Raw genomic sequence first — 26,437 nt, forward strand, 5'->3', positions numbered from 1 at the left:
AGTTAGGCATTTTTACAAACACTTTCTAAACTAGCACACTTTTGAGTTTTATGACGATTATAGGATATTAATGAAATGTCACATGACAAAGAACATATTAGAAACTGAAAATTAAACACTTTTAACATGAATTGACCGATTAAAAAGAAGAAATACTCAATAAAATTGCAAAGCTACAAGCTACATAGAGTGCAGTAGGACAGCGACATGGTGAAGGTTATTTTAGTATTTTTGCTTGTAGTAGGAGCGTGCAGTTAGTAAATAGGGGGTGCATGAAGAAAATGCCCATATTTTTCCACACTGCAGCAGGCCCAACTTTCCATTTGATGCTAATCCCATCTTCAATCATATATTTAAGTTTCCATTTCATAACCTATAATTAAAATTAACATTTCATAACCTATAATTAAAATTAACATGCAGTTTAAGATGCACTAATAATCATCAAATAGAAATTAATTTTTAGAGACTAAAATAATTAGTTGCAATAGTAATTAAATTAGAGACCATTTTAGAAACTAAAAAAAAATTGGTTTCTAAATTAGTTAATATTATTGTTAAATAGTTTCTAAATTGGTATCTAATTAGCTACCAAGGTTTTAACTATCAATTATTTAGTTTCTAAATTTGGTAGAAAAACCTTGGTTGCTAATTAGATACCAATTTAAAAACCATTTAACAATAATAGAAACTAATTTAGAAACCAAAAATTTATTTAGTCCCTAAAATGATCTCTAATTTAATCACTATAGCAACTAATTATTTTTGGTATCTAAAATTGGTTTCTATTTCATGATTTTCTTGTAGTGATGAATTTAAAAGCTGATAAAAAAAAGAAGAAGTGCATCTTTAAAAGAATAACATTTTCATGATTTTGAAATAAATAATTGTTTAATGTCATTAATCCAAACCAATTTCAATCAACACTTGTGTTTTATCTCATGTGTAGATGAAGGGGATATCCAAAAGTATTTTTTTGTACTCGTGTAAGTTAGAATTAGTAGTAAAAACTACTTCTATAATCTAAACACAAAATCTAAACACTCATTTTCTCGATGGAAGTTCAAAAAATTGAAAAGATTTACAAATACATCTTGTTATTTATTTTCATTTATATGACAGTTAGAAATAAGAAAAAAAAAGCAAATACAACATGTTAATCAAGTTGTGTGAATCTATGTAAGATTGTAAGTTATTTTTGTATGATTTTATTTATTTATTTTTTTATAAACGTCTTTCATAATACCATTGATAGTTTTCTACTGATATATTGTTCACATGTCAGAGCTTTATCATGGGTCAGAAACCTTTTATAACAACTTTATCTTTTTGCACTCAACTTGTTATATATGAAGTATTTTATTTTTTAACACCATTTTCTTGCGGCGATAACACTAATTTTAACACACATTCTTAGAAAATGTTTGATTTATTGTGTCAAAATGTTCATTTGAAATTTGGAGTCAACTTTTGTACACTTTAGTGGACATTGTAGTTAAGTTGACACATGAAAATCATCAATCATATGTCATCTTGTGTTTAAACCATAAAAAAAAGTAGAAACACATTAGTGACTAAACCAAATTCATATAAAAACAAACAACATTTCTAAGAAACAAATAAACCAAATCTAACTCTCGAAACCCAAATTAAGTTTATTATAATTTTTAATTTTAAAATAATAGAAAAAATGGGTGATCTCACCTATTTCGGTCTCAATTGGAAACAAATTTATCGCATTAAAGTTCTACAATATAATAAACTAAATTTTATTCAAAGATAAATGAAACCGAAGAAAATAAATAAAAGAGTATTTTTTATATTTCAAGGTAAAATTGTAATTTGATTATGTTAAAAATGTTTCAATTCACCCAAGAAAAAAAGAAAACAAATGTTTTGTAGCCAAGTTGTTTGCGTAATAGGATATAGGTTTTAACTTGTTTACAAGTCATTCAACATCAGTTAATTTTAATTCTTTTTCTAAATACCAAATATTTTAGAATCAAATTAAGATAACCATAAAAAAGAATCATACTCTTGTGGAGAAACAAAACAAAAGTTACAAATACACATGCACTAGATAGATCAAAGATTATTTATAGAAAATATACTCATGAAAAATTTTGTTGATTAAGAGAAATTTAAGTACTAAATTACATGTGTATTTTTCTCATCGGTCATCATTTTATCTGACGTGAATCATCACGTTGTTTATCATTTTAGCATACTTAAATTGTCGACATATTTTTTCACCAATAAACACAAACTTGTATATATTATCAATTATGAATAGTTATACATATATGTTCGAATGTTATCTCATGAAAAATAGTTAATATAGTTGAAATGGATTTGGTTTTCTCTAACAATAAATATATTTCATGCAATATGCAAATTTATCAAATGAATATACAATAAAATAAAGGTACGAGATAAGAAAACATCAAATAGTCTTCATTATTCACAATCACATCCCATAAGCTTGATCGTATTGCCACCTTTACTCTAACATGTTTTGGATCACAATTTTTATTGCAACTTTTCATTATTAATAGTGTTTTTCTAAAGTAATTTGCAAACATTCAAATGTGAAACATGAATTGTGATCATTAATGAAATTGGTTTCTTTAATCAAAGGAAAATTATTACATTTTGAAATAAAATGGAATCATGCTTCTGAAAAATGAAAATAAGATGAATACATTTGAAAAACAAAGAATGATCTTTCAAGTTTATTTGAAGAGAAACCAAGTGCAACATAATAAAGATTCAATTTGCTTCATTAGCGGTTCATTCCAGTTGCACTCTTCACAGAATCAACAGCTCCTTGTGCTTTTTGTTGCATTTGTTGCCCAGCCTATACACAAAAAAATACACTTTTAGTATAAAATGTGTTTATGTTATTGAACCAATAATAAATTATAGTAAATATGGCTTTCAATTTATCTACTATAAGATTTAGTAAACATATCGTGTATATTAATTTGTAATTGAACAATCATGCAAATCTCTTTACATTGTGAGAGTTATTAATGAATATTGTAATATGGATTGAACATGAATTTTATCACATGATTATTAATCTATTTGATTTAGACAAAAAGTTGGGAATAAATCATATATAAGAACCTGTTGCATGGAGTCTTGAGCAGATTGAGCAGCATTACTAGCCTTGTCCATCACATTGCTAGCCTTTTCCTGCAATACCACACAAACACTTGTATATGAGTTCTCAATATTGAGCATGCATGCACAATAAGAGACTAGAAAAACAAATTTAAAGGCATACCTGAGCTTGACCCTTAGCTTGTCCAGCATTGTAGCTCATGTTTTGGGAGTCCATCTTGTGTTTTAAAACGTTAATAAAAATCAAGTGATGTTGGTTTTAATTTATCTTATGCATTATTTTTCCCACTCTTTGTTGTAATTTATATAGTTTTTCAATGCATTGCATCTTTCGACAAGTGTTCGTTCTTTTCACGTTTTTTCCACAAATTCTTATTCATAGTTTTCTCCTTCGCTTGAGTTTCTAAGGACACATGTCAAGCTAAATTTGGAAAAAGTCTTTTGCACATTTTATTTACATATATATGAATGTGGAGGAGAATCATTCATCTATCATTCAAATCTCCCATACCTTAGATTGGACGAGTTTTAATCTCATGTGCTAATAATACACAAATTTTAATTTGAATTTACAATATTTGATATTTTAATATATGTTCAGTCAACTTATCAAAGATATGTATAATATATTAGTACACTACCGATAAAACTTAGCTATAATAGTAAAATACAAGTTTAGTATAAGAGTTACGATATGTTAAGAATAAGAGTCACTAATTTAACTAAAGACTAATTTAGAATCTAAACTAATTAGTAGCTAAAACATTGATAGTTAATATTATATACCATTTTAGAAACTATTTTTAAAATTTTTTATTAATATTAGAAACTACTTTATATACGAATAGTTTTTTAGTTTACAAAATAATATCTAACTTAATTAATATAATGAATAATTGTTTTTGGTTTCAAAATTAGTTGTTATTTAATGATTTTCTTTTAGTGGTGGTTGTTTGAGTGTTGATATTTCTAGATTCGTTGTCGTCACCATAATCCTCGAAACCCTAAATTTGGCTCAAAGAAAGGTATTATTTTTGTGCCTAGAGTAGTTTGTTTTTGTTTAGTTGCTGATGTGAGTTGATTAGAAGATGGAACATCATATGACACTTTCAAGAATTGGATCAAGATTCTACAAGAAATTTAAGAACACAAATCAAGAAACCCATTAGAAACTCATTTCAAGAACACAAATCAAGAAACCCATTTCAAGAACACAAATCAAGAAACCCATGGGAAACCCATTTCAAGAACATGAACCGAATAGAACATCAACAAGTAATTTCAACCGATTAAAACAAGAACCAATGACAAACTATTGATTAGAAACATTCAATAGCAACATTTGACCGATTGAAAATCAAGAACAAGAAACAAAACATGTTTTAGAGTTTTTGATATAGAATGGGTATGGAAGAAGAAGATAAAGAGTTGAAGAAACTTATGTGGTTGAAGACAATGGGAGTGATCACGCCACTTGGATGGTGGAAGGCTCCAAGATGAGTGAGAGTGTCGCCACTTGAGGATTCCCAAGACCCACAAGATAAGACAAAGAGAAGGAGAGCAAGTCTCACAAAGAAACCACTCAAATTCAAGAGAGTAACTTCACTTTCAATTTCAATATTCAACTTATGTTTACAAAAGCAAGGCTCCTCTTTATATAGGCATAGAGGACCGGTCATGAAAAGGTAAAAATACATGAAGAGTCACTTGTAAATGAAAAGGCAAGGCATATGAAAAGACAAGGTAAATGCCACCCCTTTTCAAGTCACTTTCTTATTCTAGAAAAGTGACTTTTCCTACTACCCTTTTAATGTTCTGTCTTGAAACTATTCTAAAAATATTACAAAAGATATTAATTGGCTTGGACCTCATCTTTTGAGAAGACTAATAAGAAGAACTTCAAATGCTTTGGGCTTTCTCCATTTCTCCTATTAACGAGGTCTTTATTTGCTTGTTGAGATGACCCTTCAAGTCACTAGCGCAGAAATGCTAATCAAATGCGGCTATTTTACATTTACAAATGCGGTTATAGAGCCGCATTTGATCAGCATGCAGTTGTAAATCAGAGAAATACAAATGCGGCTATAGAGCCGCATTTGTAAATGCGATTTACGAATGCGGTTATTTGAAATAACCGCATTTGTATATTCTTTTGAATGAGCTCGCATTTGTATATTCTTCTGAATGAGCTGGGGTTTTAGGGGCACGTTGTTGGTGAAGAGTGGAAGGGGAGAAGAGGAAACACGGCAGCTGCGGCGAGTGCGGCGGCGGAAGCGGTGGCGGAGCGGCGAGAGCGAAATGCGACAGCGGCGGAAGCAATGGAAGAGTACACCTTCAAAATGCAAAGCGAAACCCATTAAAAACGAAAGCAATATGGAAAGCGAAAGCCATTGGAGTTCAATGCAGTTGTTAGGAGCAATGGAAACAAGAGAATAAGGGGCAATGCAGTTACGTACCTTCGAAAATGAAGAACTTCGCAACCAGAGAAAACGAAGAACAGATATGAGCGCAAACGAAGAATGAACGAAACTGTTGAGCGCCTAAAATTTTTAGGGTAAAAATCATTTACAAATGCGGTTATTTAAATAACCGCATTTGTAAATCAAGCGTTTTGATTTACAAATGCGGTTATTCAAATAACCGCATTTGTAAATGGAAGCTCTTGATTTACAAATGCGGTATTTACAAATGCGGTTATTTAAATAACCGCATTTGTAAATCAAAATAATTTTAAAAATGCCACTGTATTTTTTACGAATGCGTTTAAGCGCTGAACCGCATTAAATAAGGAGCGTTCTTTTCTTATTTTTGTACTAGTGAGTGTAGCATCCTTGGTCATCTTTATGTATTTTTGGATCACATCATGCCCTCCAAGTTGAAGAAAATTCGACCACGAATTTAGTACTCCTGCATAAGACAAAGTCAGATTGCAATTAGATAAGAGAACGCAAGAAGAGATAGGCAAACTTGACTTAGCATCTTGAAACGTTGGGAGTTCAGAAAAAGATGTCCTATAAACAGACCATGTTGGAAAAGATTGTTTGGGAATGATGATATTCTTTGGAAAAAATCCTCTTAAAAGGTGAAAACCATTAAGAGGTAAGTAAAAATCATCCTTAACATTATTTATCCAATATGGTGTGGCAGTAGGAACTTTGGGTAATGAATAAGACAAAGAAGAAGAATACCTTGGAGGTTCAACTTGAGGCATAGCACGAGTCAACATTAGTGATTTAGTTGATAAAATAGTGTGACTCAGTTTATCATTTCTTTCTTTTGCTTTCTCATTATCTCTTTTAGTTTTCATTTTTATTTGGTCCTCATTGACCTTGTGGAGAGAGAGGAGTTTTAAGGTAACCTTGCGCCCTTGGAAGGAAAAAGACATTGTGTTGGATAGGCCATCACGTAAAACATGTCTATCATATTGCCAAGGCCTTCCTAAAAGAACATGAGTTGCTTCCATGGGCACAACATCACATAAAACCTCATCTTTACACTTTCCTATTGAAAAGTTTATGAGGACTTGTTTGTTAACCATGATTTCACCTTCGGCACTAAGCCATTGTAATTTATAGGGCTTGGTATAAGAGATAGTGGGTAAGGCTAACTTCTCCACAACTCTTGTACTAGCCACATTAGTACAACTACCCCAATCAATAATCAAGGAACATAACTTGTTGGTGATAAGACAGCGGGTGTGAAAAATATTTTCTCTTTGGGTATCATCCAAAGGTTTTGGAATTGTGCCCAACATTCGCGTTATCATCAATAAGTCACCTTCACAAGGTATTTCACACTCATATTCACTAAGGATTTTTGAAGAGGAAGGGGAGTTAGATCTAGATGAGTTATCACTATGTTCACTAACTACTTGGCCCTCCTTAACCATCATGGTTCTCTTTGTTGGACAATTTGCGACTATATGACCAAAACCTAAACATTTAAAACATTTTTTACTCGAGGTTTTGGTAGGTGATATAGGAGTTGAAGGTGAAGATTTTGGATCTTTGGGTTTGTAAGTGGACTCCTTTTTAAAATTGGAGGGAAAAGTTGAAGTAGAATTTTGTTTATTTGTCCAAGATGTGTGGTAAAAGCCATCACTGTGAGATATTTTAAAAGAGTTTTTCTTTGAAAGTTGGGATTCTACCTTGATGGCAAGGTGAACCAAATTTTCTAAAGAAGAATATTCATGCAATTTTACCACATCTTAGATTTCCCTTTTAAGACAACTTACAAAGCGATCCATTTTGGACTCCTCACTTTCATGCATGTTTATATTAGTTAAAAGCATTTTAAGTTCTTTAAAATAAGCATCCAGACTAAGCGTGCCTTGATGAAACCTTTGGAGTTTCAACGAAATGTCTTTCCTATAATATGGAGGCACAAATTTAGCGCGTATGCATTCTTTTAAATCATTCCAAGAAACCACGGGTGGTTTCTTGTTTAGCCCAATGTCCATTACAAGTTTATGCCACCATTGCATGGCATAGTCTAAAAATTCTAGGGAGGCTAACTTTACCTTTTGGTCATCTTGGACCTCATGTACATTAAAAATTTGTTCACATTTAGCTTCCCATCCTAAATACACATTAGGATCGCCATCTCCCTTAAAACTAGGTAATTTTACAAATGGAAAATAAGGCTTAGCCACATTTTGGCGCCTCTCTTCATATGGATGTCTCCTCCATTCAGTTTCTTCATCATAGCTACCATAACTGTGAGAACTTCTTGATTCATATCTATGATGTTGTCTTCTATGTCTTAGAGGTCTTTCATGTTGCATTTCCAATCTTTGAATTCTTTCCTCCATTTGTCTTAATGCCTCCTCTTTTTGTGCAATGGTTCTTTTAGCTTCCTTCAATTCTCCAATTAGGAAACCTTTTTTAGGAGAATGTTGTTTAGATGATTCACCACTAGAAAGATGATCCATATTATCAAACAAACACAAAAACACAATGAACAAACAATTAGAGAAAACAAGTTAGCATAAAAGATTGATCATGGCCAAATGAAAGAAAAAGAAAGAAGCACTCCAAGAAAAGGTTTCTTTCCTTAACCAAAGTCTCCTTGTGGGTTGAGTAAAGCTCAAGTGAACTACTTGGATTTGTGTGCTGGTAGATGACTCGTATCGATTATTTTGACAACTTTTCTATCTATAGTTTGTCTTTGTTCCACACTTTCACCACAATTATTAATTAAGGAGGTGGGTTGAGGATGTGCTGGTAGATGACTCGTATCGATTATTTTGATAACTTTTCTATCTATAGTTTGTCTTTGTTCCACACTTTCACCACAATTATTAATTAAGGAGGTGGGGTTGAGGATAAAACACGAAGAGAAAAAGAAACTACGGAAAAAAATATATAAGAAAACAAAGAACTTTTATTAGAAATCACTTTTCAAAATAGAAAACTAATAACAGGAAACTAAACTAAAACTACTTTGTACTTTTTTTGTCAACCCCCCTCTCTCCCTTTGTTTTTTTTAAATCTTATTCATAGAGTTTCTAAATTGAAATGAGTTTCAACTTTGACAGTTAATGATCCCCAATTCCCAATTACATCCTAATTGACTTATGTGCTTTCTCTTTACAAACATTGTTGATCTTCTAGATCCAATTATTGTTGATGTTGACTGTCTTTTGCCCATTTTAGCAAAGCGTTGACCGTCTGGTGCATGTTTCTACACCATTTCAACATTTTAGCTCTCGATTTTGAAGTTCCATTGCTTCAGCAGCTTCTTCCACAATTCTTGGGTCAATTCCATCTTCAAATTTGATTTTCAAAAGGTTAAAACATTGTATTAGATGAATTGAACCAAATATAAGCTACAAAAGTCATTTTTAAGTCATTTTTTAGAAACTCTTTTATTTCAAAGAAAGTAAAAATCTAATCTAAAAAATAAGAAATAAATATAAAAGAAACCCAAATAAAATGCAATTACTCTATAAAAACATAAGAAAATTGAGAGTTATCAATACACATTTGATGTTTTATTTGAACTAAATGTAAACAATTTAAATGTATTCTTTTGTACCCAAATTATTTTTTCCTTAATGAGAATTTTGGTCGACAATGTTTTAATAAGGCACTTCAATGAAACCAATTCAGCATTGTCCTATCTATATGTCTACATATAAAATCCTTTGTAATTTACAATAAATGTAACACCTTGGTCGGTCAATGACATTTTATCCTGTATGATCTCTCCTTATCACAACATGTACAATGCTTAGAAAAGAAAACATGTAAAATAAAAAAAACACCATGATACCACAAAAATAACTTTTTCATTATAAAAGATTATAAAGTTAATACATTATCAGTCCAAAAAATACAAATTTTATTACTAATGCGTGTTTCTCTAAATGAGAGTAAGGTAGGATCAATGTTCACATATGCAACCAAACTTCAAGTTTCTTTACTTGATCCAAGCCCTCTTTTAGGGCATTGATAGAATAAGCTAGTTCCTTCTCAATAATTAAGTTGATAGCTCAAAATCAACAATTATATGTCATCTTGTGTAAAAACCATAAAAATGTACAAACACATGAGTGACTGCAACAATTGTATAAAAAATAAAACAACATTTCTAAGAAATAAATAACCCAAATCTAACATCTCAATTTTAAAATGATAAAAAAATACGCGACCTCACCTTTTTCGGTTTCAATTGGAAAAAAAATTATCACAATAAAGTTCTAAAGTATAAGAAACTAAATTAAGTTTTTTATTAAAAGATAAAGTAAACTGAAGAAAATAAATAAAAGACTATTTTTTGTATTTCATGGTACAATTGTAATTTGATTATGTTAAAAATGTTTCCATTCACCGAAGAACAAAATTAAAAAAAATTCTTTGTGTTTTAAGGAAATTGTTGGATTAAGGTTTTAACTTGTTCAAGTTATTTAACTAATGGATAAACTTGTTTTTGTAGTAAAAGGAACTCAAAGTGAATTTTCATTCTTTTTCTTAATACCAAATATTTTAGAATCATATTCATATAACCATAAAAAATAAATCCCATTCTTGTAGAGAAACAAAACAAAATTTAAAAACACACATACACTAGATAGATAAAAGATTGTGATAGATAAAAGATTATTTATACAAAATTTTCTCATATGAAACATTTAGTTGATTAAGATAAATTTAAGTATTAAGTGACTCTGTATTTTTCTTGTCGGTCATCATTTTATCCGTCGTGAATCATCTTGTTGGTTATCATTTTAGCATACATAAATCGTAGACGAAAATATATTTTTTCCAATAATAAACATGAACTTATATATATTATTAATTTTGAATAGCTAGATATATATACTCCAATGTTATCTTATGAAAATAGTTAATATTATTGAAATGAATCTGGTTTTCTCTAACAATATATGCAATATGCAGATTTATAAAATCAAGCTACAATAAAATAAAAGAACGAGATAAGCAAACATTTATTCTTCATTATACACAACCATGTCCCATAAGCTTGATCGTATTGCAACATTTATTCTAAAATGTTTTGGATCACAATTTTTATTGTAACTTTTTGCTATTAATAGTGTGTTTCTGAAATATTTTACAATCATTCAAATGTAAAACTTGAATCGTGATTATTTATGAGACTGGTTTCTCTAATCAAAGGAAAATTATTACATTTTAAATAAAATGGAATCATGCTTATGAAAAAATGAAATTAAGATGAATACATTTGAAAAAAAAAAAAGAATGATGTTTCAAGTTTATTTGAAGGGAAACCAAGCACATTATAATTAAGATTCAGTTTTCATCATTAGTTGTTCATCCCTGTTGCACTCTTCACAGAATCAACAGCTCCTTGTGCTTTTTGTTGCATTTGCTGCCCACCCTATACATAACAAAATAGAGTCACTTTTAGTATAAGATGTGTTTATATTATTGAACCAATCATAAATCATAATAAATATGCCTTTCAATTTACCTACTATAATATTTAATAAACATATCGTGTATATTAATTTGTAATTGAACAATCTTGTAAAACTCTTTACATTAATCTTGTAAAACTCTTTACATTGTAAGAGTTATTAATGAATATTATAAATATGGATTGAATATGAATGTTATCAAATGATTATTAATCTATTTGATTTAGACAAAAAAATTGAGAAATAAAACATATACAAACTTGTTGCATGGAGTCTTGAGCGGATTGAGCAACATTGCTAGCCTTATCCAATATGTTGCTAGCCTTTTCCTGCCACACAAACACTTGTCTATGAGTTCTCAATATTGAGCATGCATGCACAATGAGAGACTAGAAAAACAAAGTTAAAGGCAGACCTGAGCTTGGCCCTTGGCTTGTCCAGCATTGTAGCTCATGTTTTGGGAATCCATCTTATGTTTTAAAATGTTAATGAAAAATCAAGTGATGTTAGTTTTAATTTTTTAATGCATATTTTCCTACTCTTTGTTGTAATTTATATAGTTTCTTAGTCCATTGCATCTTTCGACAAGTGTTTGTTTTTTTTTCATGTTTTCTTAGACAAATTCTTATTCACACTTTTCTCCTTCACTTGCGTTTCCAAGGACACATGTCAAGCTAATTTTGGAAAGTAGCTTTTGCATTTTTTATCAGCATAGGTATGCATGTGGAGGAGAGTCATTCATTTATAATTCCTATCTCTCATACCTTTTCTTGGACGAGTTCTAATCTTGTGCTAATAATACGGATATTTTAATTTCATTTTACGATCTTTGATATTTTAAGATATATGTTCATTAGTCAACTTATCCAAGGTACATATGATATATTGGTATACAACTGATAAAACTTAGCTATAATGGTAAACAATACAAGTTATCGCTAATGTGATAAAAAATAATAATATTTTAGAAATTAGTGGGCCCACACCAATTTCAAGTTTAGTTCAAATTAATTTGAAAAATTGTCTTTCTCAATTCTGTTTGGGAAAAGATTGTTTAACGCCCTAAATAGTAGAAAACATTCATTTCAAAACCCTTTATAATAATATTTTAAATTAAAAAATAAAGTGAATATAATTAAAATATTATTTTATTGGTATGTTAAATGAGTATATTTACTATTTGGAGTGTCAAAGTATTAGCACTATTTGAATTTTCCCACTTTAGTGTCTGCTCTACTATTTGATATCTTCTATAGTTGGTGCGATTGATCATGGTAGATGTGTTGAGGTTAATCATCATGGTGGTGGTATTGTGTGATGGGTGGCAGTTTTGTGTGGTACGATCATTTTCTTCCAACACTGATAATGGTGTTTACTATGGTGGGCAGAGTTATGTGTTACGAAGTGGACTTTAAGCCTAACTCAACCCCATAAAACCGGCTCAATGGAGTGAGGTTTGCACCCACTTATATACAATGAAAGGCTCTAATCTCTAGTCGATGTGGGATCTCCAACACCCCCCCTCATGCCGAGACTGCCAACTCGTGCGTGGGACTATATATTATGGGTGGTCCGATAGCGGCCCGATAACGGGTGGCACGATAGGCCCAACAAATACTCGCTAGGATAGGCTCGAAATGACTCTGATACCATGTTACGAAGTGGACTTTAAGCCTAACTCAACCCCATAAAACCGGCTCAATGGAGTGAGGTTTGCACCCACTTATATACAATGAAAGGCTCTAATCTCTAGTCGATGTGGGATCTCCAACATTGTGTTCCTTCGTCTCAGAGGTGAAAAGATAGTTGAATGATGCACTAAAAAAATCATGAAATAACAATTAATTTAGAGATATAAAATAATTAGTCATTTGATTTGATGTTTTAAATGTATTCTTTTTACCTCAATCTTGTTTTCCTATAGAGAATTTTGGTTGAGAAAGTTTTAATAGGAAATTACAGAAAAATTGATTCCACAATGTCCTATCTATATGTTTACATCTATCAATCCTAATTAATTTACAATAAATATAACTCTCGGTCATTGACAATTTACCTTGTATGATCCCTCACTAAAAATTACAACTTTTCATAGTAATGCGGTTTTCTCTAAATGAAAGTAAGGTAGCATCTATTCAAAACTTCTTTGCACTACAAGAAAATTATTAAATAAAAATCAATTTAGAGATAAAAAAAATAAGTAGTTGTTATATTGACTAAATTAAAGATCATTTTAGAGGCTAAAAAAAAATTGGTTTCTAAATTATTTTATATTATTGTTAAATAGTTTCTAAATTGGTATCTAATTAGCTACCAAAGTTTTTGCTACTAGTAGAGACATCGTGGTGCTTAAGTCAACACCAATAGTAAATTATTTCCATTTTTGTAATCTATGTGACAGTGGTTGGTGTCTTCAGCATGGATTTTCTTTCTTATTATGTTTCCTTATTCTCAGTAGTAGGTGGACGAAGTTCTACTATTGGCTTAAAAACTGGATTCTCCTTCATACTCTTCTTAATTGACTTCTTCATCTATTTAACCTCAACTAAGAACTTCAACCGTAACTGCTTAAACAAATTCTTTTAGTTCAAATTTTGTTATGGACATAATATTTGAAATAAAAGAAGACATTTAACAAAGTTAAAATCAAGTGTTAATTTTAATCCAACCTAGTAAAGGAAACTCTCATCTAACAAGAAGAGTGTTGGGTATGAGCAAAGACCAATTGGGTTGGGCTGACTAGACACCATGTTTAGTGAGTGGGCTTAATCATTGTGTCCTCTTTATAATTTATATTTAAAGAGATAATTGGTGTGCAACAGGACATAATGAAAACCTAATAGTTGTCCGTGTGGATATAGGTTGCAGTTGGCGACCGAACCACGCTAAATCATGTGTTGTTTATTTTCTACAGTTGATTCGTGATTGTGTGTGTTGCTTTCGCATGCGTTTTTCCCATCAAAGAGGATGTAGAACTTTATTGCTACGAGAAAAAGTATGCATATAGAAAGCAACACATATCCTTAAGATCTACATGAGGTTGGGAGACAAAAGACTTTCCACATTGGACCTAGGTCAATTGATGTTGAAAGTCTACTCTAAATCAGAAAAATTCCACTGTGAATTTTCTATATAGGATTTTTGGATAACTAACATATTAAATATGACATAGAACCACTCTTTTGTACTATTGTAGATAACATTTTACTTGTGCTTTTATTTTCTATTTTAATTTTAAAATATAAATTTTCACATTATTTTTAAAAAGGTAGTAGTTCTAAATCATCACTAAGTTTATTATGATTTTATAATTTTTAAAAAATATAGAAACTTGATCCTTAGATCTTATAGGCCAACATTTAGTTTGATTAAAGAAAGAGTTGAGAATGGTTTGGATTCTTTATTTTTATTTAGCTATGTTTGAATGAGTTTCTCAGTAAAGATTTTTAGGAGAAAAAATGGTAAGAAAAATAAAAATAAAAATAAACTTATGAACAAAGTGATTTGTAAAAGATATCTTATGTAACTCCTTTGAACTTTTTTATAAACAAATTTTAACTTACGATGAATTACATTTTTTCTTGTTTTTCTGAGATGGCCATGTAAGCATGTAATAGAAAAAACAATGAAAATTAGCTTTTTTTTTTTTTATGTTGGCTCACTTGGTTTTGCCTATTTCTCCAATAAGAAACTTCTTAAATGGTCCACTAAAATAAGAAGATTGTAGAAGTAGTTTTTACTACTACTTTTAACTTGCATAAGCTCAGAAAGCTACTTCTGTATATGTCTTTAATCTCCACATGAGATAAAATACAAGTGTTAATTTTTCACTAAGCTACTTTTGGCTTTTCTCTAGTACTCTATATATTTGACTTCTGAGTGTAACAAGGAAAGAATGTTATTTTTAAGAAGCAAAGAAATTTTTTTTAAGATGTTATGAAATTTAAACACTCATTTTCTCGAGGGAATATCAGAAAAGTGAAAGGATTTACAAATACATCGTACTATCTATTTTCATTTATAAGAGAGTCTTATGACACTTAGAAATAAGAAAAAAATAAAATACAACATGTTAATCAAGTTGTGAGTCTATATATATAATACTATTAGTTGATGACAAAAACTTTTATTTATAAATGTGTTTCATAAGACCATTAATAGTTTTTTACTGATATATTGTGTGCATGTCAAAGCTTTGTCAAGCGTTGGAAGCTCCTTATAAAAATTGTCTTTTTGCACTAAAATTCACATGTATAAAGTAACTTACGTTATGAATACCCCTTTCTTGCACTCACAACACTAAATCTAACATATATTCTTAGAAAATGTTTGGTTTGTTGTGTCAAAATGTTAATTAGAATTCGTGAATCAACTTTTGTGCACTTTAATTGACATCTTAGTTAAACTCACCTCAAAATCATCAATTATAAGTCATATTGTGTAAAAATCATAAAAAAAAAATACAAACACATGACTCACTAAACCAAATTCATACAAAAGCTAAAAACATTTGTAAGAAACAAATAAACCAAATCTAACTTATGAAACCTAGATTAAGTGTATTATAACTTTTAATTTTAAAATAATAAAAGAAATGGGTGACCTCACCTATTTCGATCTCGAATGAAAACAAATTTATCACGTTAATATAAAAAACTAAATTGAGTTTTTATTTATTAAAAGATAAATGAAATTGATGATAAAATACCATTTTTTATACTTTAGGGTAAAATGGTAACCTGATTAAGTTAAAAATGTTTCAATTCACTAAATAACAAAAAGAAAACAAATAATGTTTTGTACCCAAATTGCTTGCGTAATAGGATTTTAAGCAAATTGTAGGATTGGGATTTTAACTTGTTTACAAGTCATTCAACAATTAGATAAACTTTTTTTAGTAAAAGAAACTCAAAGTGAATTTTAATTTTTTGTCTAAATACAAAATATTTTAGAATCAAGTTCAGATAACCATAAAATAATGAATCATATTATTGTGGCGAAACAAAACAAAAGTTAAAAACACACCCGAATTAGATAGATCAAAGATTGTTTGTACAAAATTTACTCATATGAAAAGTATATATGAAAAATATAGTTGATTAAGAGAAATTTAAGAGCTAAGTGAAATTGTATATTTTTCTTGTTGATCATCATTTTATCCAACATTAATCATCTCGCTAATTATCATTTTAGAAGATGTTGACATATATTTCTTTTTTTCACTAGTAAAACGAAAGTGTATATAATATCAATTGTGAATAGCTAGATACATAAGATCCAATGCAATCTCATGAAAAATAGTTAAGAATATTGAAATGGATTTGGTTTTATCTAACAATAAGTATATGTTATGAAATATGCATATTTGTAAAATCAAGCTACAATAAAATAAAGACATTAGATACGCAAACAACAATAGTCTTTATTATAAGCAATCACATCTCATATGCTTGATCGTATTGTCGCATTTATTTTACAATCTTTCAGGTTTATTTGAAAGGAGACCAAGTCCAACATAATTAAGATTCAATTTGCTTCATTAATTGTTCAGCCCTGTTGCACTCTTCACAGAATCAGCAGCTCCTTGTGCTTTTTGCTGCATTTGTTGTCCAGCCTATACACAAAAAAATAGACTCACTTTTAATATAAAATGTGTTTATATTATTGAACCAATAAGAAATCGAAGTAAATATAACTTTCAGTTTACCTACTGTAAGATATGATAAACATATCGTGCATATTAATTTGTAATTGAAAAATCATGTAAAAATCTTTACGTTGTAAGAATTATTAATGAATATGTAAATATATATTGATCATGAATATTATCACATGATTCTTAATCTATTTGATTTAGACAAATTTTTTGAGAAATAAAACATATAAGAACCTGTTGCATGGAGTCTTGAGCAGATTGTGCAACATTGCTAGCCTTGTCCATCATGTTGCTAGCCTTTTCCTACCATACCACACAAACACTTGTTTATGAATTCTCAATATTGAGCATGCATGCAGATGCAGAGACTAAAAACATAAAATTAAAGGCAGACCTGAGCTTGGCCCTTGGCTTGTCCAGCATTGTAGCTCATGTTTTGGGAGTCCATCTTGTGTTTTAAAATGTTAATGAAAAATCAAGTGATATTACTTTTAATTTTTGTTATGCATATTTTCTCACTCTTTGTTGTAACTTATATAGTTTCTCAATCCATTGCATTTTTTGACAAGTGTTTGTTCTTCTCACGTTTTCTAACACAAATTATGATTCATAATTTTCTCCTTCACTTGTGTTTCGAAGGGCACATGTCAAGCTAATGTTGGAAAGTTGATTTTGCACGTTTGATCTACATGCATGTGGAGGAGAGTCATTCATTTATCATTCAATCTCTCATACATTTTCTTGGACGAGTTATAATCTTATGTGCTAATAATACGAAAATCTTAATTTGATTTTATAATCTTTGATATTTTAATATATGTTCATTAGTCAATCTATCCAAGGTATTTATAATATATTGGTATATTATTGGAAAGCTTAGCTATAATAATAAAATACAAGTTTAGTATAAAATTTCTGATATGTTGGTACTAGAAAGTGTAGTAGGACTTGACAATTGTTGATGTGACAAAAAGTAATAAAATTTTAGAAATTAATAGTCCCACTCTGATTTCAAAGTTTTGTTTAAAATAAATTGGTAAAACGACTTTCTTTTTTCTCCATTTTAGAATTTGCGTTTTCCCTTTTCGTTATACTCTGTTATATAATTTCTTCTCTACCTAACACTATTGATCATGGTAGGTATGTTAGGATTCTCGACGTGGTGGGTCGTGGTACAGTGGGTCGTGGTTGTATTCTTCCAAGGTTGGTCATTGTGTGGATGAGGAGTTTTGTTCCTTTGTCTCAACGATGAAAAGGTAGTTGGGTGGTGGATGTTGAAGTGTTTCCATTGTCAGAGTCGTTTTCGTCAACATAATCCTTAAAACCCTAATATTGGCTCAAAGAAAGGTGTCATTTTTATGTTCAGGAGTGGTTTGTTTTTGTTTAGTTGCATTTTGTGTTGTGTTTGGAAAAGTACCTCCATTGTGGGTGGATTTGCATGGCCAATTTGTTTGTGTTGTTTGCGCGTAATTGTTTTCACTACAAGAAAATCATTAAATAGAAACTAATTTTAGAGACAAAAAATAATTAGTTGTTATAGTGACCAAATTATATACCATTTTAAAGATTAAAAAAAATTGGTTTCTAAATTAGTTTCTATTATTGTTAAATAGTTTCTAAATTGATATCTAATTAGCTACCAAGGTTTTAACTTCCAATTATTTAAATTATAAATTTGGTAACAAAAATCTTAGTAGCTAATTAGATACCAATTTAGAAACCATTTAACAATAATAGAAACTAATTTAGAAACCAAAAATATTTTTAGTCTCCAAAATAGTCTCTAATTTGGTCACTATAGCAACTAATTATTTTTTGTGTCTAAAATTGGTTTTTATCTATGATTTTCTTGTAGTGTTTGATTAGATGGGGTTACATATAATTAAGGTAGATGCAAGTAGTTGTAGTTCGATTAGACAAAATTGAGTATTTGCAAATGAAATTTAGGTTCTATGTTGCCTTTTTTTGGTATTAAATTTCTTTATTATTTATTTGTTTATGGATGTAGTTTAAAACTAGTAGGATTACCATGGTTGTATTAGGGTTTTTTCACTGTAAATTTAACATTTATCTTTTTGTGACTGAGGGTTGATACTTGATCCACTATATTGTTATATGAGTTTTATTTAAATTTAGAATTCAGGGTTTAGGATTTACGGTATAGGGTGTCTTTAACATGAGTTTTATTTTTTATTATGTTTCCTTCTTCTCAATATCCAGAGGACATAGTTCTAGTATTGTCTTAACAATTGGATTCTGCTCCACAATCTTCTCAATTGGCTTCCCCCATCTATTTTTCCTTAATTGACAACTCCAACCACATATCGTCAAAACTACATGAGGTTGGGAGAGTGAAGACTTTCCACATTGGATCTAGCTTAATTGATGTTGAAAGTTTACTCTAAATTAGAAAAATGTCATTGCTAATTTACTAACTAGGATTTTTGGACAACTAATATAATAAATGTAACATAAAACCTCTCTTTTTCATTATTGTAGGTAACATTTTACTTGTGCTTTTACCTTTTTTTTCTATTTTAAAATATAAATTTTAACATTAGTTTTAAATCATCACTAAGTTTATTATTATTTAAATTTTTTTTTTTAAATATAGAAACTTGATCCTCATAACGTAGAGGCCAATATTTAGTTTGATAAGAGAAAGAATTGAGATTGATTTAGATTCTTTATCATTTATGTGAGGTCTATTTGAACAAGTTTCTCTATAAGGACTTTTAGGAGAAGAAATGATAAGAAAAATAAAATAAAAATTAACTTATGAACAATGTAATTTGCAAAAGATATCACATGTAACTTCTTTGAAATTTTAAATTGTATATAAACTAATTTTAACTTATGACGAATTACATTTTTTTCATATGGAAATGCTAATATTTTTTTTTTCAAATAATACTTTAATCAAGTTTTGGTACGGACCATCAATCTAATGAAGAAGATATAAAATGTAAAATGTTTAAAAAAAAAGGTGAAAAGAATATGTTAGCTCTAGAGTGAGAAGGGAAGGGAGGGGGTTTCATTAGAGCTTAAAACTTTTTATAAAAAAATTCAAAAGACACTATGGGTTGATATTTGATGTGATCCTCTAATAGTTCAAAATTTAAAATTTAAAATATTTTACGCAAAACTTATAATATATAAGAATAAAATGGTCATCAAAGCAAAGCATGTAATGGACAAAAGCAATGAAAATTTGTTATTTTTATGTTGATTCACTTGAGTTATGCATATTTCTTCTTTAAGAAACATCTAAAATGTTCCACTATAACAAGAAGATTACAAGAGTTGTTTTAATACTACTTCTGACTTACATGAGTACAAAAAACTACTTATGGATATCACTCTAATCTCCACATGAGATAAAACATACAAGTATAATTTTTAACTAAACTACTTTTGACTTTTTTTAGTATTCTATAAATAATAAAGGTCACTTTTTATTGTAATAAGGAAAGAATGTTATTTTAAGGGACATTATGAAATCTAAACACTCATTTCCTTAAGGGAATTTAAAAAAGGTGAAAGGATTTACAAATACATCCTACTATCTATTTACATTTATAAGACAATTTTATAATTATAGTGTTGCAGTTTTTTGTTTTTCGCTTATGGCATTCTAGGTAAGAGGCTTTGAGCTTTACGTATAAGGGTTGAAACACCCATGAAGTGTTTCATTTTATTTTATTTATTTTTTGCTGAGAAAAAAAAATGTAACACTTAGAAATAAAAGAAATCAAATACAACATTCTAATGATGTTATGTGAGTATACGTAAGATTACTAGTTGTTTTGTATGATAAAAACTTTTATTTATATACATCTTTTATAAAATCATTGATAGTTTTTTTTTTTGATATTTTGTTCATGTGTTAGAGCTTTATCACGGGTTGAAAGCATTTTATAACTTTCTCTTTTGCACTCGACTTGCGATGTATAAAGTACCTTATGTTATGAACATTCATTTCTCGAAGTGACAACAAGAAATTTGACATACTTTCTCATTAAAACTTTGGTTTGTTGTTTCACAATGTTTATTAAAATTTGTGAGTCAACTTTTGTGCACTTTAGTTGACATCTTAGTTAAGCTGACACTTTAAAATTATCAATCATATGACATTTTGTGTAAAAACCATAAAAAAGTACACATGAGTGATTAAACCAAATCCATACAAAAATAATCAAGATTATAAGAAACAAATAAACCAAATCTAACTTTTGAAACCCAAATTATGTTTATTGTCATTTTTAATTTTAAAATAAAAAAACAAATGGGTGACCTCACCTATTTTTGTCTCAATTGAAAAAAAAAACATTATCACATTAAAGCTCTAAAATATAAGAAACTAAATTGAGTTTTTTTTTTATTAAAAGATAAATAAAAGTGAAGAACATAAATAAAATACCATTTTTTTATATTACAGGGTATTAAGTTAAAAACGTTTAATTCACCCAAGAACAAAATGAAAACAAATGCTTTGTACCCAAATTGTTTTTGTTTTATATATAAAAGTTTTCATGTTAGGCATCACTATGCAACTTGACATCTCAGTTAGGCTGACACCTCAAGTAACAACAATCATTTTAATTCAAATCATTGTTTGCGTAATAGGATTTTAAACAAATTGTAGGATTGAGGTTTTAAGTTGTTTATAAGTCATTCAACTGATGGATAAACTTTTTAATTATTAAAATGAATTTTAATTCTTTGTCTAAATACCAAATATTTTATAATCAAATTCAGATAACCATAAAAAAATTAATCATACTTTTGTGGAAAATAAAACAAAAGTTAAAAACACACAAGCACTAGAGAGATCAAACTACAAAATTTACTCGTGTGAAAAATTTAGTTGATTAAAATAAATTGAAGTACTAAATGTCTATTTTTCTCATTGGTCGTCATTTTATCTTATGTGAATCATCTCGTTGGTTATCATTTTAGCATACCTAAATCGTAGACGTAGATATTTTCTTTTACTAATAAACAAGAACTTGTATATATTATCAATTATGAATAGTTAGATATATAGGCTCCAATGTTATCTCATGAAAATTAGTTAAATATTATTGACATGAATTTGGTTTTCTCTAACAATAAATATATGTTATGCAATATGCAGATTTCTAAAATCAAGCTACAATAAAATAAAGGCATGACATAAGCAAACAACAATAGTCTTCCTTATATGCAATCATGTTCCATAAGCTTGATCGTATTTCCACCTTTACTCCAACATGTTTTGGATCGCAATTTTTATAGTAACTTTTTGTTATTAATATTGTGTTTCTAAAATATTTTACAACCATTCAAATTTGAAACTTGAATCGTGATCATTAATGAAATTGGTTTCTCTAATCAAATTATTACATTTGAAATAAAATGGAATCATGCTTTGAAAAATGAAAATAAGATTAATACATTTGAAATAACAAACAATGATGTTTCATATTTATTTGAAGGGAAACCAAGTCCAACATAACTAAGATTCAGTTTGCTTCATTAGTTGTTCATCCCTGTTGCACTCTTCACAGAATCAGCAACACCTTGTGCTTTTTCTTTCATTTGTTGCCCAGCCTATACACAAAAAATGGACTCATTTTAATATATGTGTTTATATTATTGAACCAATTAGAAACCGTAGTAAATATGGCTTTCAATTTACCTACTATAATATTTAATAAACATATTGTGCATATTAATTTGTAATTGAACAATCTTATATTAATTTGTAATTGAACAATCTTGTAAAACTCTTTACTTTGTAAGAGTTATTAATGTATATTGTAAATATGGATTGAACATGAATGTTATCACATGGTTATTAACCTATTTGATTTGGACAAAAAGATTGAGAAATAAAACATATAAGAACCTGTTGCATGGAGTCTTGAGCGGATTGAGCAACATTGTTGGCCTTGTCCATCATGTTGCTTGCCTTTTCCTGAAATTCAACACAAACACTTATCTATGAGTTCTCAATATTGAGCATGCATGCAGATGCAGAGACTTAAAAAAGTTTAAGGCAGACCTGAGTTTGGCCCTTGGCTTGTCCAGCATTGTAGCTTAAGTTTTGGGAGTCCATTTCTGTTTTAAAATGTTAATGAAAAATCAAGTGATGTTACTTTTAATTTTTCTTATGCATATTTCCCCACTCTGTGATGTGATTTATATAGTTTCGCAATGCATTACATCTTTCGACAAGTGTTTGTTCTTCTCATGTTTTCTTACACAAATTCTTATTCATTCTCTTCTCCAACACTTGCGTTTCCAAGGGCACATGTCAAGCTAATTTTGGAAAATGGCTTTTACACTTTTGATCATCATATATATGCATGTGGAGGAGAGTCATTCATCTATCATTACAATCTCCCATACCTTAGCTTGGATGAGTTCTAATCTTATGTGCTAATAATATGAAAATTTTAATTTAATTTTATGATCTTTGATATTTTTATATATGTTCATTAGTCAGCCTATCCAAGATACATATAATATATTGGTATACTAGTTGTAATAGTAAAATACAAGTTTAGTATAAAATTTTGATATGTTGATAATATAAAGTGTAGTACGCTAGTTAACAATCATTAATGTGACCAAAATTAATAATATTTTAGAAATTAATGGTCCCACACGCCAATTTCAAGTTTTGTTCAAATTAAATTTGAAAAGTGACTTTCTCAATTCTCTATTTTAAAATTTGCGTTTGGAAAAAGATTGTTTGACACTCCCAACTATCTCTTCACCTCCGAGAGAGGAACATAACTTCTCCCGCCACCACAAACAATACCATTATCAGCCTCGAAAGAAAATGATCGTGGCCCACCAAACTGCCACCACCACAACGACTAACCCCAAAACAACCAACATAATCAATCTTGCAAGCCAAAAAAAAATTATAGAGTAGAGCAAACACCAAAGAGGGAAAATGCAAATAGTGTTGGATATTTTGACACTCCAAACAGTAAATATACTAACTTAACAAATCAATAAATTAATATTTTAAATATATTATTTTTTTAAAAAAATTAAAATATTTATTATATTATTATAAGGGTTGTCAAATGAATGTTTTTTACTATTTAGGGTGTCAAACAATTTTTTTTCAAACACAAATTCTAAAATAGAGAATTGAGAAGGTTGTTTTTCCAATTTATTTTAAACAAAACTTGAAATTGGTGTGGACCCACTAATTTCTAAAATATTATTATTTTTGTCACATTAGCGATTTTTAACTAACGTACTACACTTCTTAGTGTCAACATATCAGAATTCTTATAGTAAACTTGTATTTTACTATTATAGCTAAGCTTTCTCAGTTGTATAACATTATATTATGCGTACCTTGAATAGGTTGACTAATGAACATATATTAAAATATCAAAGATTGTAAAATCAAATTAAATTTTTTGTATTATTAGCACATAAGATTAGAACTTGTCCAAGAGAAGGTATGGTAGATTGGAATGGTTCTCCTCCACATGCATATATATGTTGATCAAAAGTGCAAAACCCACTTTCCATAATTAGCTTGCCAAGTGCCCTGGGAAACGTAAGTGAAGGAGAAACTGTGAATAAGAATTTGTGTAGGGAAACTGTGAGAAGAACAAACACTTGTCGAAAGATGCATTGCATTGAGTAACTATATAAATTAGAACAAAGAATGGGAAAATAAGCACAAGAAAAATTAAAACAAACATCACTTGATTTTTCATTAACATTTTAAAATACAAGATGGACTCCCAAAACTTGAGCTACAATGCTGGACAAGCCAAGGGCCAAACTCAGGTTTGCCTTTAACTTGGTGTCTCTGCATGTGCATGCATCCTCAATATTGAGAACTCAAAGAAAAGTTTTTGTGTGGTGTTGCAGGAAAAGGCTAGCAACATGATGGACAAGGCTAGCAATGCTGCTCAATCTGCTCAAGACTCCATGCAACAGGTTTGTATATGTTTTATTTCTCTATTTTTTGTCTAAAACAAATAGATTAATAATCATGTGGCAACATTCATGTTTGATCTCCTAATTTACAATGTTTATTAATAACTCTTATAATTTAAATTTTTTTACATGATTGTTCAATTACAATTTAATATGCATGATATGTTTATTAAATCTTACATTTGCTAAATTGAAAGTCATATTTACTACAATTTCTTATTGGTTCAATAATATAAACACATGTATTAAAATGAGTCTATTTTTTGTGTATAGGCTGGGCAACAAATGAAAGAAAAAGCACAAGGTGTTGCTGATTCTGTAAAGAGTGCAACAGGGATGAACAACTAATGAAACAAATTAAATCTTAATTATGTTGGATTTCCCTTCAAATAAACTTGAAATATAATTGTTTATTATTTCAAATGTATTCATCTTATTTTCATTTTTCAAAAGCATAATTCCATTTTATTTCAAATGTAATCATTGTCCTTTTGATTAGAGAAACCAACTTCATTAATGATCATGGTTCAAGTTTCAAATTTGAATGGTTGTAAAATACTTCAGAAACACACTATTAATAACAAAAGGTTATTATAAAAATTGTGATCCAAAACATGTTGGAGTAAAGGTGGCAATATGATCAAGTTTATGGGGGCGTGATTGTGTATAAGGAAGACTATTGTTGTTTGCTTATCTCGTGCCTTTATTTTATTGTAGCTTGATTTTAGAAATCTGCATATTGTATAACATATATTTATTGTTAGAGAAAACCAAATCCATTTCAATAATATTAACTAATTTTCATGAGATAACATTGGAGCCTATATATCTAGCTATTCATAATTGATAATATATACAAGTTTGTGTTTATTAGTAAAAGAAGATATCTATGTCTACGATTTAGGAATGCTAAAATGATAACCAACAAGGTGATTCACATCGAATAATATGATGACCGACGAGAAAAAAAAAATAGTTTCATTTATTACTTAAATTTCTCTTAATTAACTAAATTTTTCGTATTAGTAAATTTTGTATAAACAATCTTCTATCTATATAGTGCGTGTGTGTTTTTAACTTTTGCTTAGTTTTTCTACAAGAATATGATTCATTTTTTTATAGTTATCTGAATTTGATTCTAAAATATTTGGTATTTAAACAAAGAATTAAAATTCACTTTGAGCTCCTTTTACTAAAAAAACAAGTTTATTTATCAATTGAATGACTTGTAAACAAGTTAAAACCTCAATCCTACAATTTGCTTATAATTCTATTACACAAACAATTCAGGTACAAAGCATTTGTTTTGTTTTTTTTGGTGAATTGAAACATTTTTAACTCAATCAAATTAAAATTTTACCCTGAAATATAAAAAATGGTATTTTATTTATTTACTTCAGTTTCCTTTATCTTTTAATAAAAAAAACTCAATTTAGTTTCCTATAGTTTAGAAATTTAATGTAATAAATTTGTTTTCAATTGAGATCGAAATAGATGAGGTCATCCATTTGTTTTATTATTTCAAATTTAAAAATTATAATAAATTTAATTTGGGTTTTAGAAGTTAGATCTGATTTATTTAATTCTTCAAAATGTTGTTTATTTTGTATGGATTTGGTTTAGTCACTTATATGTTTGTACTTTTTTTATGGTTTTTACACAAGATGACATATGATTGATGATTTTGAGGTGCCAGCTTAACTAAGATATTAATTTATAAAAGGATTCACGAATTTCAATGTACATTTTGACACAACAAACCAAACTTTTTTTAAGAATGTATGTTAAATTTG

The 26,437-nt window shown here is 29.0% G+C and overlaps 5 protein-coding genes across 5 annotated transcripts; 1 reads left to right on the top strand and 4 right to left on the bottom strand.

Moving 5' to 3' along the window:
• Positions 1–2,587: 2,587 nt before the first annotated feature.
• On the bottom strand, positions 2,588–3,427 carry LOC137836391 (uncharacterized). The gene is made up of 3 exons (XM_068645117.2): positions 3,290–3,427; positions 3,130–3,198; positions 2,588–2,857 (listed from the first exon to the last, which is right to left on the bottom strand). Exons 1-3 carry the CDS (start codon positions 3,341–3,343, stop codon positions 2,783–2,785), a joined length of 198 nt encoding a protein of 65 aa, XP_068501218.1. The 5' UTR covers positions 3,344–3,427; the 3' UTR covers positions 2,588–2,782.
• A 7,209-nt stretch (positions 3,428–10,636) lies between these two features.
• On the bottom strand, positions 10,637–11,540 carry LOC137836392 (uncharacterized). The gene is made up of 3 exons (XM_068645118.2): positions 11,445–11,540; positions 11,290–11,358; positions 10,637–10,989 (listed from the first exon to the last, which is right to left on the bottom strand). Exons 1-3 carry the CDS (start codon positions 11,496–11,498, stop codon positions 10,915–10,917), a joined length of 198 nt encoding a protein of 65 aa, XP_068501219.1. The 5' UTR covers positions 11,499–11,540; the 3' UTR covers positions 10,637–10,914.
• Positions 11,541–16,431: 4,891 nt separating this feature from the next.
• On the bottom strand, positions 16,432–17,192 carry LOC137836393 (uncharacterized). The gene is made up of 3 exons (XM_068645119.2): positions 17,080–17,192; positions 16,920–16,988; positions 16,432–16,643 (listed from the first exon to the last, which is right to left on the bottom strand). Exons 1-3 carry the CDS (start codon positions 17,131–17,133, stop codon positions 16,569–16,571), a joined length of 198 nt encoding a protein of 65 aa, XP_068501220.1. The 5' UTR covers positions 17,134–17,192; the 3' UTR covers positions 16,432–16,568.
• Positions 17,193–22,103: 4,911 nt separating this feature from the next.
• Positions 22,104–22,843, bottom strand: LOC137836394 (uncharacterized). Its single transcript, XM_068645121.2, has 3 exons — positions 22,732–22,843; positions 22,576–22,644; positions 22,104–22,277 (listed from the first exon to the last, which is right to left on the bottom strand). Exons 1-3 carry the CDS (start codon positions 22,783–22,785, stop codon positions 22,203–22,205), a joined length of 198 nt encoding a protein of 65 aa, XP_068501222.1. The 5' UTR covers positions 22,786–22,843; the 3' UTR covers positions 22,104–22,202.
• A 1,575-nt stretch (positions 22,844–24,418) lies between these two features.
• On the top strand, positions 24,419–25,191 carry LOC137836395 (uncharacterized). Its single transcript, XM_090301681.1, has 3 exons — positions 24,419–24,491; positions 24,576–24,644; positions 24,918–25,191. Exons 1-3 carry the CDS (start codon positions 24,438–24,440, stop codon positions 24,990–24,992), a joined length of 198 nt encoding a protein of 65 aa, XP_090157807.1. The 5' UTR covers positions 24,419–24,437; the 3' UTR covers positions 24,993–25,191.
• Positions 25,192–26,437: the final 1,246 nt, after the last annotated feature.

This window comes from Phaseolus vulgaris, chromosome 4 (assembly GCF_051622355.1).
Source record: "Phaseolus vulgaris cultivar YP4 chromosome 4, ASM5162235v1, whole genome shotgun sequence".
Taxonomy (NCBI): domain Eukaryota; kingdom Viridiplantae; phylum Streptophyta; class Magnoliopsida; order Fabales; family Fabaceae; genus Phaseolus; species Phaseolus vulgaris.